Below are 19512 nucleotides of genomic sequence, written 5' to 3' on the forward strand. Positions count from 1 at the left end.
TTCATGGCTGGCAGGGGAATTCTGGGAGTTGAAGTCCACGTGTCTTCAAGTTGCCGAGGTTGAAAAACCTCTGTTTTGGACAATCAAACTTGGTTTTGGTGTCCCTCCTAAGAGAAGATGAATGTCCGCAGTGATGGGTTGCTGTCGGTTCTCTCCGGTTCGGGAGAGCTGGTAGCGGAGATGTTGAAGTGACAGTGAACCGGTTCGCTCTGATCGTCATCTGGGCCCTCCTGCCCACCCCTGCGCTATACCTTCCTTTATTCCTCCGTTTTTAGCCCAGCTGAAGATTGCTCTGCCTCAGCTGTTCAGAAAATGAATACACTTGCACAAAGCGTAAGTGTGGCATGCGTGCCAGCAAAGTGAGCACGCGCATGCCGATCGCGCACAAAGCCCATGCACGAAGCAAACCGGTGGCAACACTGGTTAGAACCCACCACTGAATGTCCACCTGAAGGAGGTAGTGATTCTGCCCAAACAGAAAACAATCCATAAATCACAGGTTCCTACCAAGTCATTTCCAGCTGAATATCTCTGTTCCCTGGTCCAAATGTACCTACCAGCTGGAATTCCTTAACATTTAATACCTTGATGAAGGTATATTTTCTCTTCTTCTTTTATGTACACTGAGAGCATATGCACCAAGACAAATACCTTGTGTGTCCAATCACATTTGGCCAATAAAAATTCTATTCTATTTCTGCCTGCCAAAGAAGATTGGAAGGTGCTAAATGCAAGGTTGGGATTGAAACCAGTTCAGCAGGTTGACAGCTAATCTTGGTGGGTCAGGTCTCTCTTAACAGGATGTCAGTAAGGCACCTGCCTGGCTAGCCCTTGATTCCATAAAGTTTTTTTCTCCCAGAAATAATCAGAATCTTTTATACATATGCAAAGACTTGCAGGATTGTAGTTTTGTTGGATTCTTACCCTGAGAAGATAACCATTTTTGTAATTTCATGCAAGATCTCTTCCCCCAAATATCTGGGCCCTGCCCTCAGTGGTATCTATAAGGCAGGGATGGGTTGCTACCGGTTCGCACTGGTTTGGTCAAACCGGTAGGGGCAGTGGCGGGAGGCTCCACCCACCTGCCCGGACGTCATCAAAAACGCACTGCAAATGTGCAGAAACTTCTGTGCACCTGCGCGCTCCCAGTAGCAAACCGGTAGCGCCAGGATTTGAATCCTACTACTCCTATAAGGAGAGGGGGAAAGTAGAGGCAGATTGACAGAAGCAGAGTTGTAGCACACACCTTGTTCCTTTTTTTTTTGTGCATCACCACCTATAAAAAGAAAAGGCGCAATCGTGTTGCTTTTGTCATGGTTACAACGGCAAGAACCAGCAAATGTTGCTGCCTAAATTACCATATGAGCTTTGGCCATAATTTGGCATAATTTAAGACTTCATAAGTGATTCAGCTGGCTTTACTAAGTCTGGACTTGCAGATTCGTGGACGGTCAAACTGACAAAAGAGCAAAGCAAAGGAGAATTGGTCCTTTCGATTAACTTAATGTCCAAAGATTGCAATACATGTAGTCCTTGACTTACAACCATTGGTTTAGCGACTGTTCAAAGTTACAACAGCACCGGAAAAAAATCGTTTATGACCAGTCCTTGCATCTAACAACCGTTTCTGCATCCCCGGGGTCACGTGATCAAAATTTGTCAACCAATGGGTGTTTACGATACTTGCAGAGTCCCTGAGTCATGCGATTACCATTTACATCCTTTCCAGCTGCTTCCAACAAGCAGAGTCGGTGGGAACTGGATTTGCTTAATGACCATGTCATTCCGTTAACAACCGCTGTGATTCAATAATTGTGGCCAAAAAAGAAATGATCTCACTGAAAGTCATGAACAACCTCGCTTAGGAACAGAAATTGTGGCCCCTATTGTGGCAATACTGTAAATTGAGGACTACCTGACGACCACAGTTGAACCCAACATTTCGGTTGCTAAGCGAGTAAGTTGTTAAAGTGAATTTTGCCCCATTTTACCACAGTTGTTAACTGAATCATGGCACTTGCTAAAGTGAGTAACCCAGTTGTTAAGTGAATCTGGATTCCCCGTTGACTTCACTTGTTGAAAGTTCGCAAACTGGGATGACATGACCCAGGGACACTGCAACCATCATAAAATTTGAGTCAGTGGCCAAGCATCTGAATTTTGATCACGTGACTGCGGCGATGCTGCATCGGTCGTAAGTGTGAAAATTGGTCATAACTCCCTTTTTCCAGTGCCCTTGTAACTTTGAATGGTTACTAAAGGAACTGTTGTAAGGCGAGGACTACCTATAGTAGTCTCATAGACTGTAATTGCAATTAAAGGTTGTAATGAAAAGTTTCTAAACGTCATGCGCCCAAGATGTGCACAGGGTGGAGATTCGTGACTCAATCCAGGAGCACCCTTAGCAGAGATCCTCAGTCAGCCGTGCAATCTTGAAACCTCAGATTTACAGCAGAGATTGAGTTAAAAAAAAGCAGTAACAGATTCCTACAAGAGGGTGTTTTTTTTTTTTGATAGATACAACATTGGAAAACGTAAAATACAATGACATTTCCTGCTATTTGGGCTTTAGCATATTACTACATCATTCCTGTATTTCATGCAATTCATTATTGCTTAATCCCCTTTCCTTTCCAGTTACTAGCTCAAGTTCATTTCTGCAACTAGTTGGAACAGGCTTTTATCAAACCAAGGGGATGGAATTTTTTGTTGTTGTTTACATTTATATCCCGCCCTTCTCCGAAGACTCAGGGCGGCTTACAGTGTGTAAGGCAATGGTCTCATTCTATTTGTATATTTACAAAGTCAACTTATTGCCCCCCCAACAATCTGGGTCCTCATTTTACCTACCTTATAAAGGATGAAAGGCTGAGTCAACCTTGGACCTGGTGGGACTAGAACCTGCAGTAATTGCAGGCAGCTGTGTTTTAATAACAGGCTTCTTACAGCCTGAGCTACATCGCGGCCCTTAATTAATTTTTTATGCGATACAATTGGTCATAGTTTCTTTTAGTGTTGTTTTTAAGTGAAGCTTTTCCCCCAGTGTGCATTTAATCTAGTTGGGAAGATTTGTTTTACGGGTTTCAATGTCGATGTTGGCAGCTTTGTTTTCTCTGAATTTTAGAAGAGTCAGCTTCAGAATACAGGTAGTCCTCGACTTGCGACCAGTGGTGGGTTGTACCGGGTGAACCGGTAGCAGCAGCGGGAGGCTCTGCCCACCTGCCCAGATGCTTCTGCCCATGCGCAGAAGTGTTGAGCACATGTGCAAGCACCCACGAGCAAACCAGTAGCCACCCGCCTCTGCATACAACCATCACTTAGAGACTGATGAAGTTACAACTTGAAAAGGGTACCTACAACCCAGATTTGAAGTTACGATGGCCACTCCCCATGGTCACATGACTGCATTTTAGGTGCTTGGCCACTGGCCTACATTTATAGCTATTTGCAGCGTCCTGGTAATATTTTTACCAGAAACATGTTTATTTCCAGTTTATGGTAGAAATAGCATTCACTTCAAGATTATAGCATTCATTTTATGACTGCTGCAAAAAACAAAAATGTTACAATCACATGATGATCTTTTTAAATTAAGCAGAATAATCTATATGGGAACCGAGGCTTAAGCATTAAGTGGACAAAAAATGGGTAAAGGTTCCCCTCGCACATATATGCTAGTCATTCCCGACTCTAAGGGGCAGTGCTCATCTCTGTTTCAAAGCCGAAGAGCCAGCGCTGTGCGAAGATGTTTCCATGGTCATGTGGTGGGCATGACAACGCTAAAGATGCACGGAACGCTGTTACCTTCCCACCAAAGGTGGTCCCTATTTTTCTACTTCCATTTTTTACGTGCTTTCGAACTTCTAGGTTGGTAGGAGCTGGGACAAGTAGCGTCTTTGCCACTAAGCTACCACGTCCCTTAAAAAATGGTTAGAGTAAGCCATTTAGTTAATAGTTTATTTTTATTCCCAAGCTGCAGAGAAAGGATAAAAAGGCTCTCTTCAGAGATCAGAACTCATTTCTTGCAAAAATAATGGGATAAAATTTTATTTAATTTCTATAGCTACCCAACTCAACCAAGTGACTCTAAATACAAATAATATGTGCCATCCCGTTATTTTTGACTTATTGATCACATATTTTCTCCATGATAATCTGTCCCTCACCTAGTTTTTCCCAAATGCAGTCATGGCCACTGACTGACAGAGGTGAAATTCAGCAGGTTCTGACAAGTTCTGGAGAACCGGTAGCGGAAATTTTGAGTAGTTTGGAGAACCGGCAAATATCACTTCCGGCTGATCCCAGAGTGGGATGGGAATGGAGATTTTGCAATATCCTTCCCCTAGGAGTGGAGAGGGAATGGGGATTTTGCAGTATCCTTACCAAGCCACGCCCATCAAGCCACACCAAGCCCACCAAACCCCGCCCACAAAACCAGTAGTAAAAAAAATTGAATTTCACCACTGGACTGACACCATCCTCCTTACTGCTGTTATTCTCTTTCCTTCCACCTTTCCCATCACCGTCTTTTTCACAGATTTATCCTTTGCATAATATGTGAGTGTGGTCATCTGTGCCTGATTTATCAACTGATCCACTGAATGATAATCACATTGTTATGCATAATAATAATACCGTGATTCCACAATAACTGAACTGGAAGGCCAACAGCATTCTGTTTCTATAACTTTGAAAAACGTATCTTTTTTAAAATGTATTTTTACTACTTATGCATTTTGCATGAAATAAAAAAGCAAATCTAAAGAAAAAGCAAGAAAAAAGGAAAAGAAAAGAGAAAGGAACTATAGTTATGGAATACACTGATTTTTCAAGCCTCCTACAACAGAATCTTCATTGGGCATAACGGAATAGGCTGGGGAATTCTGGGAGTTGGTCCACCTATCTTAAAAGTTCTAAAGTTGAGAAGCAGTGCTTTAGGGCAAGGGTCTCCAACCTTGACAACTTCAAGCCTGGAGGACTTCAACTTCCAGAATACCCCAGCCAGCAAAGCTGGCTGGGGAATTCTGGGAGTTGAAGTCCACCAGGCTTAAAGTTGCCAAGGTTGGGGACTCCTGCTTTAGGATCTCCATACCAATGATTTCACATGAATACTGATCAAGAGAAAGCAGGAACTATAGTATGGGAGTCCCAAAGGTGCTTTTTTTTTCCTTCCAAGAGGCAACTGGACTTTCTGGTTTTTCTTTGAAGACATTTTGCTTCTCATCCAAGAAGCTTCTTCAGCTCTATAGGCTGGGAGACTGCTGTCTTTCACCCAATCACGTTTTAATTAGCTTGTGTGAAGTGAACTGAACATGTTGGCTGTGGAATTCTTAAGTCGCCCAGCTCAAGAAACATTGAATTAAATTTTTAACACAGTTATAGCTATATAAACCGGCTCCACTGAGTCATTTGAAGTGCAGTGAAATGAACTTTCACTGTAAATGAGTTTCATTTACATTTCAATTATAATTTCAATGTAAATGAATTTCATATATTCAAGTTATGTTTATACTTTTACCCGTTATCTTATATATGCTTGACAAATAAATTAATAAAGAAAATAATAAAGAAACCACAAGTTAACAGGTTGCATGAATTTGGACTGGTTCGGCCACATGGGAATGCCAGCCCAGCCACAACTAAACACCATCGCTTCCCAAATATTGATCCCAAAGAGCTGATCTGTCGCCTCCCAAAGTATTGATCCCAAAGAGCTGATCTGTCGCTTCCCAAAATATTGATCCCAAAGAGCTCTGTAGCTTCTCAGAATATTGATCCCAAAGAGCTCTGTCGCTTCTCAGAATATTGATCCCAAAAAATTGATCTGTCGCTTCCCAAAATATTGATCCCAAAGAGCTCTGTCGCTTCCCAAAGTTTTGATCCCAAAGAGTTGATCAGTTGCTTCCCAAAATATTGATCCCAAAGAGTTGATGTGTAATGAATAGCTCTCCCTTCTTTACCGGGGGAAAAAAAACTTCTAAAGCGAACTCGAAAACTCGAAGCAACGGAGGTAAGAAGTGTTTCTAAGTCTAGGGCAGCATCGTTTGACACGAGACGATCTAGCCGCGATTGTGGGCGTCATCTATGATCCGGGGGAAGCCGCTCTAGCAGCGAAGCCTCCGGAGGTTGTCGCTCACCGGCGCCGAGGATGGCGCTGCTCCCCTTTGCCTTCGAGGAGTCGGTCTTCGAAGAGGAAACCGAAGAGGAAACGTCCAGGGCTGGCGGCCCCCTCACTTCCCCCTACAGCGCCCGGTGCTGCGAGCCCGAGGTGAAGCTGGGGGTGGGGGAGGTTCACTGACCTTCGTGCCTCCAGCCCCACGTGTTGGAGGAGCCCCACGTGTTGCACTCTGCACATGCTCTGGGGCGAGCTGTTCTTCTGCTACCCTGCAGAAACGGAGGACAGATGTGGCTGGGTTTAATTTAGTGTCGGCGGGAGAGGGGGAGGCATTGCTCCACTTAGATGACCGTCCCAATCCTTGCAAATCTGAACAAGCTGGGATTCAATGCTGCTGTCATTGATCGTCGTGCTGAGATCAAAGCAGGCTGTTGGAGGTCAGCGCCTGGAAAGGAGACCACGAGGTCAGCCCAGGGATGCTCTCAATCCGAGCCATCTAAAAACCTTCCTGCGGGGTTTTTTCAGGGTGCTTTTTCTTCTTCTTCTTCTTCTTCTTCTACTACTACTACTATTACTACTATTACTATTACTATTACTATTATTATTATTATTATTATTATTATTATTATTATTATTATTATTATTATTATTATTATTATTTGATTGGTTGCACAGTCAGCCAGATGCTTAGACTGGATTTGGCACTTTTGCCTATCTTATCCAGCCCCTCCCAAACATCTGGAATAGGTAGTTGTTGTTTGACAATATTAAAGGTGTCTTTTGCAGGCTGTAAGCTGTCCCAGGTAAAGCTGCCTTTCGCAATTGACTGATGGTGATTTTATCAATGCCGATGGTGTTCAAGTAGTGCTCCAGTTGTTTTGGGATTGCACCTAAAGGCACCTATTACTATTGGATGCTATCTTTGCTTTCTTTTGTCACGGTTGTTCTACTTCTGTTTGCAGGTCTTTCTCTTTTGTTACCTTCTCAGGTTCTTTCTCTTCTCTTCTGCTGCCTCTAGGAATCGCAAACTCCACTAGCCAGACGTTTTTGTCTTTCTTAGTGAGAATCATTGAGTCTGGGATGTTACCTTGTTATTATTATATTTTTATCCTGCCATTTTTATAGCGTACGTAAAATAATTCAAGATGGTTAAACACACCTAACAGTCCTGCCTTCTGTTTTCTTTGCTACAACAACCCTGTAAGGTGGACTGGGATGAAAGATAGTGACTCTCCAAAGTCACCCAACCAGCTTTTGTGCCTTAGGGAGGACTAGAACTCACAGCATCCTGATTTCTAAGCCAGCTACTGATAACCACTATATCAAATTGGCTTTTGATTAATCAAACATATGTGATCTCTTGGTCGTATCCTCTCTGGGCTCTAACCTCTGACAGCCTTTTTCAATGGCCTTACTCGAAGTTAAATCCCACTCAAACCCTTTATCTTTCTTGATGGTGGGAGGAAAAAGTGGGATAGAAGGGAAGAGTTCTGTGGTTGTCTTGCCAAGAAAAGAAGGACTAGAGGAGACATGATAGCAGTGTTCAAATATATCAGGGGCTGCCACAAAGAAGAGGGAGTCAAACTATTATCCAAAGCACCTGAGGGTAGAACAAGAAGCAATGGGTGGAAATTAATCAAGGAGAGAAGCAACCTAGAACTAAGGAGAAATTTCCTGACAGGGAGAACAATTAATCAGAGGAACAACTTGCCTCCAGAAGTTGTGAATGCTCCAACACTGGAAGTTTTTAAGAAGATGTTGGATAACCATTTGTCTGAAATAGTGTAGTGTTTCCTGCCTAGGCAGGGGGTTGGACTAGAAGACCTCCAAGGCCCCTTCCAACTCTGTTATTCTATTCTATTCTATTCTATTCTATTCTATTCAAGTTGGAAGTTCTTGTAAATTCAGGAAATTTAAACAAAACTCTTTGAGGGGGAGGTGTCATTGATTGGAGGAAATTGTAGTAACTAATAATAAAGCATCCATGTGTGTTTAAGAGAGACTATCTAAAATTTGATTTAACTTTTATTCTGCATGATACTGCTATTCCTTTGTAGTAATGCAACAAAATGTCCCTCCTTCCTCTTGACAGTGGTTTTGTGAACAGGTAGACTGCCAGGATGATCTTGAAAGGATCAACATAAAAAAGTTCAGAGGAGATCTGGCCTACAAGCAACAAGAATTTCAGGTATTTTCGTAGTGCATTCATGAACCAACCTTGTAAAATTGGTGCCCTCCAAAATTCAAGCTAATGTGTTGGAAATCCATCAGATGGAAAAGTCCATCACAATCCAGGTTCAACAAGATTATTTTGTACATTCCTGAAACAATCTGTCTGGTTGCTTTTATTTCAACTTTGGATGGATGAATGGATGGATAGATATTTATTCTGGAAAGGCCATGATGATATTTGGCAAGTTATTTGTTATTTGGTTATTTTAATAAAATTTATTAAATTTTAATTGGGGTTTTTTATGAATTTTAGGGTTTTAAATTGTTTTAAATTTCGGCCATTTATGTAATATGCTTGGTTTTAAGTTTTTGTTTTAATGTGTATATTGTGGGGTTTTTATTATTTGGCTGTACACCGCCCTGAGTCCTTCGGGAGAAGGGCGGTATAAAAATCTAATAAAATAAATAAATAAATAAATAAAGTGAATTATTTGTAGCATAATTCATAATGGTAAGGCCATACCTGGAATACTGCATTCAGTTTTGGTTGAAAAAAAGATGTTGAGACTCTAAAAAGAGTACAGAGAAGAGCAACAAAGATGATTAGGGGACTGGAGGCTTAAACATATGAAGAACGGTTGCAGGAACTCGGTATGCCTAGTTTAATGAAAAGAAGGAGTAGGGGAGACATGATAACAGTGTTCCAATATCTCAGGGGTTGCCACAAAGAAGAGGGAGTCAAGCTATTCTCCAAAGCACCTGAAGGCAGGACAAGAAGCAATGGGTGGAAAATAATCAAGGAGGGAAGCAACTTAGAACGAAGGAAAAATTTCCTGACTGTGAGAACAATTAATAAGTGGAACAACTTGCCTCCAGAAGTTGTGAATGCTCCAACAATGGAAATTTTAAAGAATATGTTGAATAACCATTTGTTTGAAGTGGCGTAGGGTTTCCTGCCTGGGCAGGAAGTTGGACTAGAAGATCTTCCAAGGCCCCTTCCAACTCTGTTATTCTATTCTATTCTAATTAATAATCCAGTTCTAGGAAAAAGAGCTTTTTTGAGTTTGATGTAACTTAAAAATCAAGAAAATGTCCATGGGATGCTTACGTTTACTTTTAATCACATGCAGTTGTTACTTTATGTCGAATAATTCGGCACAGTTCACAACCCGCTCATGCTTTTGGAGTGACACTAAAATTTGGTAAATATGATTTCAGAAGGCTCTTCAGGAATATTCCAGTTGTCTTGCCCTTGTACCTTCCAGTAATATTGCCATGAGAAGAGATTTAAAAGAGAGCCAGGCCCGCTGTTTAGCGCATCTGGGGAAACATGAGGAAGCCCTGAGAATTGCAGAAAACCTGGTTGGTATTTTTCTAAGTGACTTTTCTCTTTATAGCTCAGCTTGGATCCTCAACATATACATGTCAGTATATCTTGGGCTCTTTTCATGCCTGTCATGTCCCATTTTTTCTTTTAAAGGCAAAAAAAATGCTTTTAAAGGAAAAGAAAAGCCTCTGACGATCAGGCAACTCAGCTGGGATTGTCAGAGCCTTTTAAAAGCATTTTTACAGCCTCTTTGGCTGAAAAGGTTGTAGAAAAAATGCTTTTAAAAGTAAAAAAAAAAAGTTGGCCATGGCTACCCAGTCACATTAACCCCCTACACCAACCCATGCCCACAGAACCGGTAGTAACAAATTTTATATTTCACCACTGATTTAAAAGAATATATAAGAGAAACTAGTATAACGGTCAAGTAAGTGCTAGCATTAAGCTTAATTTCTGTTTTCAGGAATGCTTCTGGACCCACTTGTACACTAGAAAAATTCTTGGAAGATTATTTTAGTTTGCCATTTCAGTAAATTGTGGACTTGTTTTATTGGGGAAAGTATATTTTGTCATTTCCAGAGTTTAGGGTAAGAAGACGTTGACACTGCGTTTTTCAAGGTTGGCCACTTTAAGATAGCAATAGCAATAGCATTTCGACTTATACACCACTCCATAGCGCTTTTATAGCACTCCCTAAGCGGTTTACAAAGTCAGCATCTTGCCCCCGACAATCTGGTTCTTTATTTTACTGACCACGGAAGGATGGAAGCTGAGTCAACCTTGAGCAGGTCAGGATTGAACTGAAGTGAGCGGTGAATTAGCCCTGCAGTACTGCATTCTAACCACTGCACCACCATGGCTCTCTGACTAAGATGTCTGGACTTCAATTCCCAGAATTCCCCAGTCAATTTATGCTAGCTGGGACATATTGGGAGTTGAAGTCAAAACACCTTAATTAATGAAGTTAAGAAACATCACATTGGAATAACTCTTTAATTCTCCCTTCGCTCTTTTTTCTTTGTTTCTAGAGAAACGGGGCAACGAATACCGACCATGTAACAGCCGTACTTAATCTGCTCTATGCCATTTATCGCCTTCTGGAGGATATTGAGAACGTCATCGGGTGCTTGCAGAAACTGATCTCGTTGCACCCGTTTCATCCGCAAACGTGGAATTTGCTGGCTGAAACTTACACGGGTTTGTTGCAATTTCCAGTCCCCTTGTCTGCAACCAAAGCCCATCTGTGGCAAAGCCATGGCTTAATTGCAGGCGGCTGCCTTCGGGTATCATCCAAAGAGGTCAGCTTTGGGTGTCATCAGACAAACAGCCAGAGGAAGGATGTTCCTTCGTGGTGGACCGTCCGCACCAATGGCAGCTTTGGATCATGTGTGGAATCCCAAAGCGTGCAGAAGCCTGTCTGTACCCCGGAAAATTCAGGGCCAGGACCCACAACAAAGAGAGCTTCCTTAGGGGAGCGAAGATGGAAAGATATTTGTGTCTATGCGTGTGCTTCCTTTGTTAGAGCCAGGTACATATTCATATCCTTATTTGCATATAAAGTACAGGTCAGGGATGAAATGCTCCCGGTTCGGACCGGATCAGCCGATCTGGTAGCAATGGCAGCGGGTGGGTTTGGAGAACCGGTAGCAAAAATCACTGCCCCCCCCCATGCCTAGCTGCGCCATGCTGTTGTAAGACCCTTTTTTTTTCTTTTAAAAGCGTGCTTTTAAAGGGTTAAAACAAAGCTCTGACAATCCCAGCTTAGGTGCCTGATTGTCAGAGGCTTTTTTTTTTACTTTTAAAAGCATTGTTTAAAAGGTAAAAAAGTTGAAGCCTGCTAGGCAAAAAATGGAGGGTGTAGGCAAAAAATGGAGGGTGTAGGCAAAAAATGGAGGGTGAGGGATTCCTTTGAGAGAGAGAGAGAAAGAGAGAAAGAAAAAGGAAGGAAGGAAGGAAGGGAAAGGAGAGGAAGGAAGGACTACAAACCTGGCACTACACGCAGCTTCAGAGGATAATCCAGGGCTGGAAGCGACCTGGTGATCATCTAATCCAGGGGTAGTCAACCTTTTTATACCAACCGCCCACTTTTGTATCTCTGTTAGTAGCAAAATTTTCTAACCGCCCACCGGTTCCACAGTAATGGTGATTTATAAAGTAGGGAAGTAACTTTACTTTATAAAATTTATAATTTGACAAAACCCTACCGCCCACCATGAAAGCTGGAACGCCCACGAGTGGGTGGTAGGGACCAGGTTGACTACCACTGATCTAGTCCAACCCTGCTCCAGCAGAAGATTGTTAGTGACTTTCTGTCTTTTGATCCTCCAGTCACATAGCCACGCCCACCCAGTCACATGACCCCACCTACCAAGCCACGCCCACAGAACTGGTAGGGGAAAAATTTAGATTTCACCACTGAATACAGGTAGTCCTTGACTTAAAAACCATTCATTTAACAACAGTTCAAATTTGCAGCAGTGATGGAAAAAGTGACTTACGCTTGTTGTAGTGTTCCTTTGGTCATGTGATCAGACGTTGGGCACTTGGCAACGGGCATGTAGACGTAGTCCTTGACTTACAACAGTTCATTTAGTGACCATTCAAAGTTACAACGGCCCTGAAAAAAGTGACTGATGACCATTTTTCACAGGTCCGTTGCAGCATCCCCGTGGTCATCTGATCAAAATTCACCCTCTTGGCAACTGACTCATATTTATGACGGTTGCAGTATCCCGTGGTTATCTGATCTCCTTCTGTGACCTTCTGACAAGCAAAGCCAATGGGAAAGCCAGATTCACTTAACAACCGTGTTAGTAACGTATCATCTGCAGTGATTCACTTAACAACTGGCAACAAAATGGGAAAAAAAATTCATTTAACAAATGTCTCACTTAACAATAGAAATGTTGGGCTCCTATTGTGGACATAAGTCAAGGATCACCTGTATTTATATTGTTTGTGGGTCCTGTGGTCACATGATTTGCAATCTTCTCTGGGGGGGCTTTTGACTCACAAAGTCAAAGGGGAAAGTCAGATTCGGCTTAAGGGTTGTACTGATTTGCTTAACAATTGCAGTGATTTGCGTAACAATCACAGCAAAAGTCATACAGTCGTGTACAACTCACTTAATGTCCGCATTGTTTAGCAGCGAAAGTTCCAATTCCAATTCTGGTCATAAGACGATCTATTCTTTGCATTCTCACAAGAGACCTATGATCAGATCTTCTCCCAGCCTCCTCATCATTGAAAGAACAATTTGTTGTGGAGGTCAAATGTTAATCAGTACAGAATCCTAGTTTATAGCAAAGCTGGCTGGGGATGCTAATCAATACGGAATCCTAATTTATTGCAAATCTGGCTAGGGATGCTAATCAATACAGAATCCTAGTTTATTGCAAAGGTGACTGGGGATATTAATCAGTACAAAATCCTAGTTTACTGCAGCCTGCTCAGATTGAAGTTATGGTTTAGGATGAGGTAGTGATTTTAAAACTGACCGAAGTTATTAAGGTTTTGATGCAAGAAAATTTGATCTTTCAAAAGTACCCTGTTCCTGTGTACAATGGCCCATGGTCAACTTACAAGCTTTATTTAGCTTGATTTAATTTAATTTAATTTAATTCAATTTAATTCAATTCAATTCAATAGAATAGAATAGAATAGAATAGAATAGAATAGAATAGAATAGAATAGAATAGAATAGAATAGAATTTTTATTGGCCAAGTATGATTGTACACACAAGGAATTTGTCTTGGTGCATATGCTCTCAGTGTGCATAAAAGAAAAGATACGTTCATCAAGGTACAACATTTACAACACAATTGATGGTCAATATATCAATATAAATCATAAGGATTGCCAGCAACAAAGTTACAGTCATATAGTCATAAGTGGAAGGAGATGGGTGATGGGAACGATGAGAAGATTAATAGTAGTGCAGTTTTAGTAAATAGTTTGACAGTGTTGAAGGAATTATTTGTTTAGCAGAGTGATGGCCTTTGGGGAAAAACTGTTCTTGTGTCTAGTTGTTCTGGTGTGCAGTGCTCTATAGCGTCGTTTTGAGGGTAGGAGTTGAAACAATTTATGTCCAGAATGTGAGGGATCTGTAAATATTTGTAAATATCTGTAAATTTGTAAATATCTGTAAATATCTGTAAATATAATTTATATAGCTTTGCAATTAGTCAAGGAACTCTGGGTGGCTAAGAAAAATCAAAACAATCCATTTCTGCAGTCCTATGAAAAAGAACCTGGATCAAGACTAAAAATCATATTACCATCTCATCAAACAAGCTACTTCCACACCAGAGTTCCTGCAGCATCCACACCCCATTATCAGGGGAAGAGCCAGATCTTCACAATCTTCTGGAAATCCAACAATAACCCTGTGCTGTGCAAATTGGAATGTTGCACTGACAATCTATCTCAAAATTGTGATTTATTCAGTGGCATAGTTTTGCACATCAAGGCAGTTTGGATGTCGGTCTAAGCCAAGTGTTTTTCCAACACCGCAACTTTTAAGATGTGTGGCCTTCAACTCCCAGAATTCCTCTGCCAGTTTTGCTGGCTGCAGAATTCTGGGAATTGAAGGCCACACATCTTAAAGTAGTTAAATTTTTGAGAAACGCTGATCTAAGCCAAAGATTCACTCATCTGGTTCATATTTATAAGCCAATGGCTCAGTTTGAAAATACTTTCCCCTCTTTGATGGGAAAAGAGCCTATGAACAAACAAACAAAAAAGAGTGACTTTAAACTATTGTCGTATGCTGATTTTAATTGTTCATTTTTCTGTTTTATTTCCAGGCTTTTATTTCAGCTTACGCAGTTGACTCAATCTTCTTTTGCTCTAGAGAATAATCTGAAAATGCAACGGGAAATTGAAGACAAAATTAGATGTTTTGAATTGGGGGCAGATATTTTGTCCTTGATGACTGAGGTCAGTCACAATTCAGCAAGGGTTGTGCAAACATTCTCCGTTAAGTAGGAATCATGAAGAAATAATATACAATAATTTGCAGATACTGCTTTATTGTTTTTTTTCCTATTAGCCCTTAGGAAGAATAAGAGATGATGCAGGGATGGGCTTCAGATCCTTTAGCAATGGGTTCGCTGCCCCGTTGCTGGGGGTGTGGCGATGGTGGGCATGGCCTAGTCAATGGTGGGCGTGGCCCCCTCAATCCTTCGGGAATTCAGGCCCATTTCCGGACTTCCGGAACCTCTAGTAGGCCCGTTTTTTGTCCTCCCAAACCGTCTCCGCTGCCTCTGCACTTACCTGGAATGATGAACGGGCCGCATGGAGACTCCTGGAAGGGGTGGGAGGGGCGGGGTGGGCGTGGCCGACCAGTGGTGGCATTTGGGGGTTTGCCAAACCCCAGCGATCCTTGGCTAGAGGATAATCCGAACCCTGCCGAACCCCCACCCCACCCCTGGGTCTTTGTGATGGTGACAGTAATTTAAAGGGATTCCTGTCCAGAAATGTCAGAATATGGGTAGAATTTTAGAATTAGGGTTAAAAGCTATTCTAGAGGTCATCTGCTCTACCCACCCCTTCCGTGCAAGAGTTCTGTAATTATAGGACCCATTAAAATGTCTTCTGTCTCTGCTTAAATACAAGTAGTCCTTGAGTTCACAAATATAATGGTGTTGTGGAAAGATGAACCTGCCCATAACGGTGGTAAGTCGCAATGATTGTAAAATAGTGGATTCGCACTTATGACCGTGGTGCTTGCTTAACGACCCTAGCAATTGCCCTTATGATCTCTGCAAAAAACATCATTTTTATGGTTTCAGGATATTTTTTTGTGGCGATTGTAAGTCACTAAACTGTAGTCATTAAATGAACGTCACGATCATAAGTGCAAACCCATTGTTCACATTGTTCACAAACGTGCCATTTTGCTGAAAACAAACTGGGTTTTGGCATAAAATGCAGTCATGCCACCATCAGACACTGCAAATGGCTATAAACACCTTTATGTGACTGCGGAGGAGTTCATATCATTGAATCTTTGGATCAGGGTCGTGTTCCATTTTTTCAGGTAGAAAAAGGTCATTAAGTGAATTCTTGTAAGTGGAGGACTGCCTGTGTTTTCAGTGGAAGGGAGCTCAGCAAGTTCTGAGCCAGGATTATTTATTTATTTATTTATTAAATTTTTATACCGCCCTTCTCCCTAGGGACTCAGGGCAGTGTACAGCCAAAAGATAAAAAACATAAGAAATATACAATTAAAACAACAATTTAAAACCGAGCATATTAGAAAATGGCCAATTAAAAATTAAAAATTACAACCCTAAAATAATAAAACCCCAGTTAAAAAATTTAAAATTATTTAAAAATATTAAGCCAGTCCCACTTGAATAGGCAGATTAGGGTTAACGTGGAAACATTTTCAAATTTTTCTTGCTTGGGATGCTTCTGCACTGTGTTAAACCATCCTGTTGTGGTCTGTCAGAAGCCTACGGAGCTGGCAACGGAGTCGGTCAGCGATAATAATAATAATAATAATAATAATATTTTAATTTGTATACCGCCCTTCTCCCGAAGGACTCAGCGATGAGGCTGAGTTGAGGCCAGGGCCATCAGGGAGTGAGGTGCGGACTCCAGAGCCTGATAGTAATGAGGCAGAGGAACAGGAGAAGCCTGTTCTTAATGCACGCATGAGAAGAGCTGCCAGAAGGCAAGAGCAGCTCAAATAAAGAGGACAACTTGGCAGTAGGGCCAAGAGATGATTGGCCCCTCCCATAAGGCTTAAAACAGACCAGCACTGGCATTTGGCCTTTGCCAGAAAACAGCGTTGTAGCTGCATCTTCTGCTCCATCTTCTGCTTCATATACGTTTACCAGGAAGGGTCTTTGGCAGTTTGCCTAATTGGACTAAGGTTTGTGAGATAACTGAGGAATTTGTATTGGGAGGCATTTGTTTTACTTTGAGTTGAACGACGCTGGAACAACGGACTAAGTTTATTACTACCTACTTGAGCCTGGGTCACAACACATCCCTGGTCATTAACATAAACAAATACGCTGCCTCTTATAAATCCTTAACAAGGTCAGACATTTTTTTTTATGCTTAAAGATTGCATGAATTGAGCCACCCTTTCTAGATAGCATTAACCAAATTAGAAATCTATTAATAGCTATAATTTCAGAATATTAATCCTGATTGTTTTTTTTACTTGGCAAATGTCCAACTCTGTCAATCTGATGTGAGAGGGGAGAAATATTTTCGGTCAGAGCTAACAAAGTATCCGTAAAGTGTTTTTTTTTTTTCCTGAGACTCATAAAAAATGACAGTATGCTGTAAAATAGTGATTAAAATGGCAATGGGACATGACAGTGTACTGTATTAAACAATGTTAATCATACAAAGTTTAGTTTAGTTACAGCATTAATCATACTGTATTAAACAATATTAATCACACAAAGGTTTAGTTAAACAATGTACTGTATTAAACAATATTAATCACACAAAATTCTCTATGCTTTACTTGGAAAACAAACATACATTTGAAAGTACGTGATGTATAAATAGGAATTAAGATTAGGGCCATGAACCTGATTAATTTATTGTTTTTTTTATGGGAAGCTACAGCTTGGTTCTTTTCTGAACGGTTTTTTTAAGCTAGTGCAAAACTGATATTTCTGCTTCCTGTACACGCATTTCCTCGTAGGTTATGGGAGAAGATCTTGTCCCGGAAAAGCTAAAAGGAGAAGCTCAGGAAGAGGTCAAATGTTTCTCTGCCGAAGCCTTGCCACCCATCCTGACTGCATCCACCGTGGAGTTTGAAAGAAAATGGTTCCAGAAGCTGCAAGGCGGCTTTCCTCACAGGGACTGTCCGACGTAACGCCATGTGGCTGCGCTGAAGCACTTCTTCGGTTTTTCGGTTCTGTTTATCCTATCTGTATTTTAACAGAGTTGGAAGGGACCTTGGAGGTCTTCTAGTCCAACCCCCCTGCTCAAGCAGGAGACTCTGTGTCATTTCAGACAAAGGATTTAGCTTGCCAAGAGAACATGTGAACAGGAATGGAGCCTTTCATTGTAGCTCATGCAGTTCACACTCTGGAGTGGTGTTTTTTTTTTCCATTGAAAAGGATGACCCACTTCATTTGAAATTCACCTTAACATCTGGCCCTTCTTATACCTGTTTTTGCCAGCTGTGGTGCCCTCACTGTTTCTTCATGGACCTTGACCAACCTCCCTCCCCATCTTTTAATTAAGGCTTAGTAATTGGATCGTGACTGTATTTTCTTCACGTCTTTTAGGTTTTGTATGGTTTTTATCTTTTTCAGATTGCAAGCCGCTCAGAGTTACCCTGTGGGTAACATGGGCAGCCAATAAATTTTACAAATAAGTAAATAAATGCATCAAAATTTCTGGGGGAGTATATCGGGGGTGAAATCTAAAAATTTTCCCTACCGGTTCTGTGGACGTGGCTTTAATTGGTGGGTGTGGCTTGGTGGTCAGGTGACTGAATGGGCATGGCCAATAATAATAAATAATAAAAATAATAAAGTATACAAAACTTGGGAGCGCACCAGTCTACCTTTTTTAAAAATAGAGGCACCGGTCTACTAGCCGCCTACAGCACTGATCAGCTGTAGTGCGGCCCTTTGAAGCGCCACGGCAGTCATTTAAGGCCGTTTGCAGCTATATCACCACTGAGAGCTTCAGGGACAGAGAAGAGGAACAGCGGTAGAGGGGGGGTCAGGGATTTTTGCTACCGGTTCTCCAAACTACCTGCCCCCATCGCTACCGGATCATGTGATCCGGTCCGAACCGGGAGCATTTCATACCTGGAGTGTATAGTTCTGTTCAATAGACTTTTAATTCACCACCATTTGAAAAACCTTAGCCAACAGAGAATAAAGTTTTTTTAAATACTATTACTGCTTTGTGTTCTGTCCTCCTCGCCTCCGTCTGAACGATGGCTTAATTAGCCGGCTCTTATCAGCTTTGGCAGCAAAAGAGCCAGTGTCTGCCAAGAGCCCTCGTTAGCTGCCAAGATGCTGGTGAGTCACAACCTTCAGCTCTAGTCAATCAGTGGATTTGCCTGATACAAAGAGACACACCAGCTCTTGCTGCCTTTTATATCCTGTGGGGTGTGGCTCCATGACTCAGCACTTCTTAGGCCTGCCCCTCCCCTGCTTCTGTTGTTCCCTTCTCTCCTGCCTACGAAACCTAGGATTCAACCACGCCTGATTGCTGTCAGCTGGGTCTGCAGGTGTGGCCTGGGGGTGGGGGAAGAGTCGGGATGGAAGCCTCATTAGTTCTTCCACCTGGCCTGCTTCTGGCTCCTGGAGCTGAGCCAGGGAGGCCGGTGCTTCCGAGGTAAGTCCTGATGGCCCTTCCCCCTCACTGTCCAAGTCACTTTCTGGCAGCAGGTCTGGCTCCAAGTCACTTTTTGGCAGCAGGCCCGGCTCCAAGTCACTTTCTGGCAGCAGGTCCGGCTCCAAGTCACTTTTTGGCAGCAGGCCCGGCTCCAAGGCACTTTCGGGCATGGGGCCAGGTTCGGGGGCTGGAGCCACAACACCTTGGAAGTGATACACTAATATTTTTAATGAAGAATAAAAGTCTCAAAGCAGTTGAAGACTTGAGAGTATGAGGTAGGCTGCCCCTGAACAGACAGCCCTGCAGGTAAGTTAGGTTTATTCCATATAGATAGTCTTCAATGTACAACAGTTCATTTAGTGACTGTTCCAAGTTACAATGACACTGAAAAATGTGACTTTATGAGGTTTTCATGCTCTTGACAGTTGGAGCATCCTAATGATCACATGATCAAATTTCAGACACTGTCATAAAATGCAGTCATGTGACCGCAGGATGCAACAAATTGCGGAACGTTTGAAGTTCGGTCACATGATCACAAAGGGCGACTGACTGTCAGAATTTTGA

At 42.0% G+C, this 19512-nt stretch overlaps 1 protein-coding gene across 1 annotated transcript; it reads left to right on the forward strand.

Annotated features, from left to right (window-relative positions):
- The first annotated feature begins 5964 nt into the window (after positions 1-5964).
- On the forward strand, positions 5965-19234 carry C3H8orf76 (chromosome 3 C8orf76 homolog). Its single transcript, XM_058175983.1, has 6 exons — positions 5965-6268; positions 8208-8303; positions 9506-9649; positions 10643-11142; positions 14421-14553; positions 17288-19234. Exons 1-6 carry the CDS (start codon positions 6149-6151, stop codon positions 17459-17461), a joined length of 1167 nt encoding a protein of 388 aa, XP_058031966.1. The 5' UTR covers positions 5965-6148; the 3' UTR covers positions 17462-19234.
- Positions 19235-19512: the final 278 nt, after the last annotated feature.

The sequence above is a fragment of the Ahaetulla prasina genome, chromosome 3 (assembly GCF_028640845.1).
Source record: "Ahaetulla prasina isolate Xishuangbanna chromosome 3, ASM2864084v1, whole genome shotgun sequence".
Taxonomy (NCBI): Eukaryota; Metazoa; Chordata; class Lepidosauria; order Squamata; family Colubridae; genus Ahaetulla; species Ahaetulla prasina.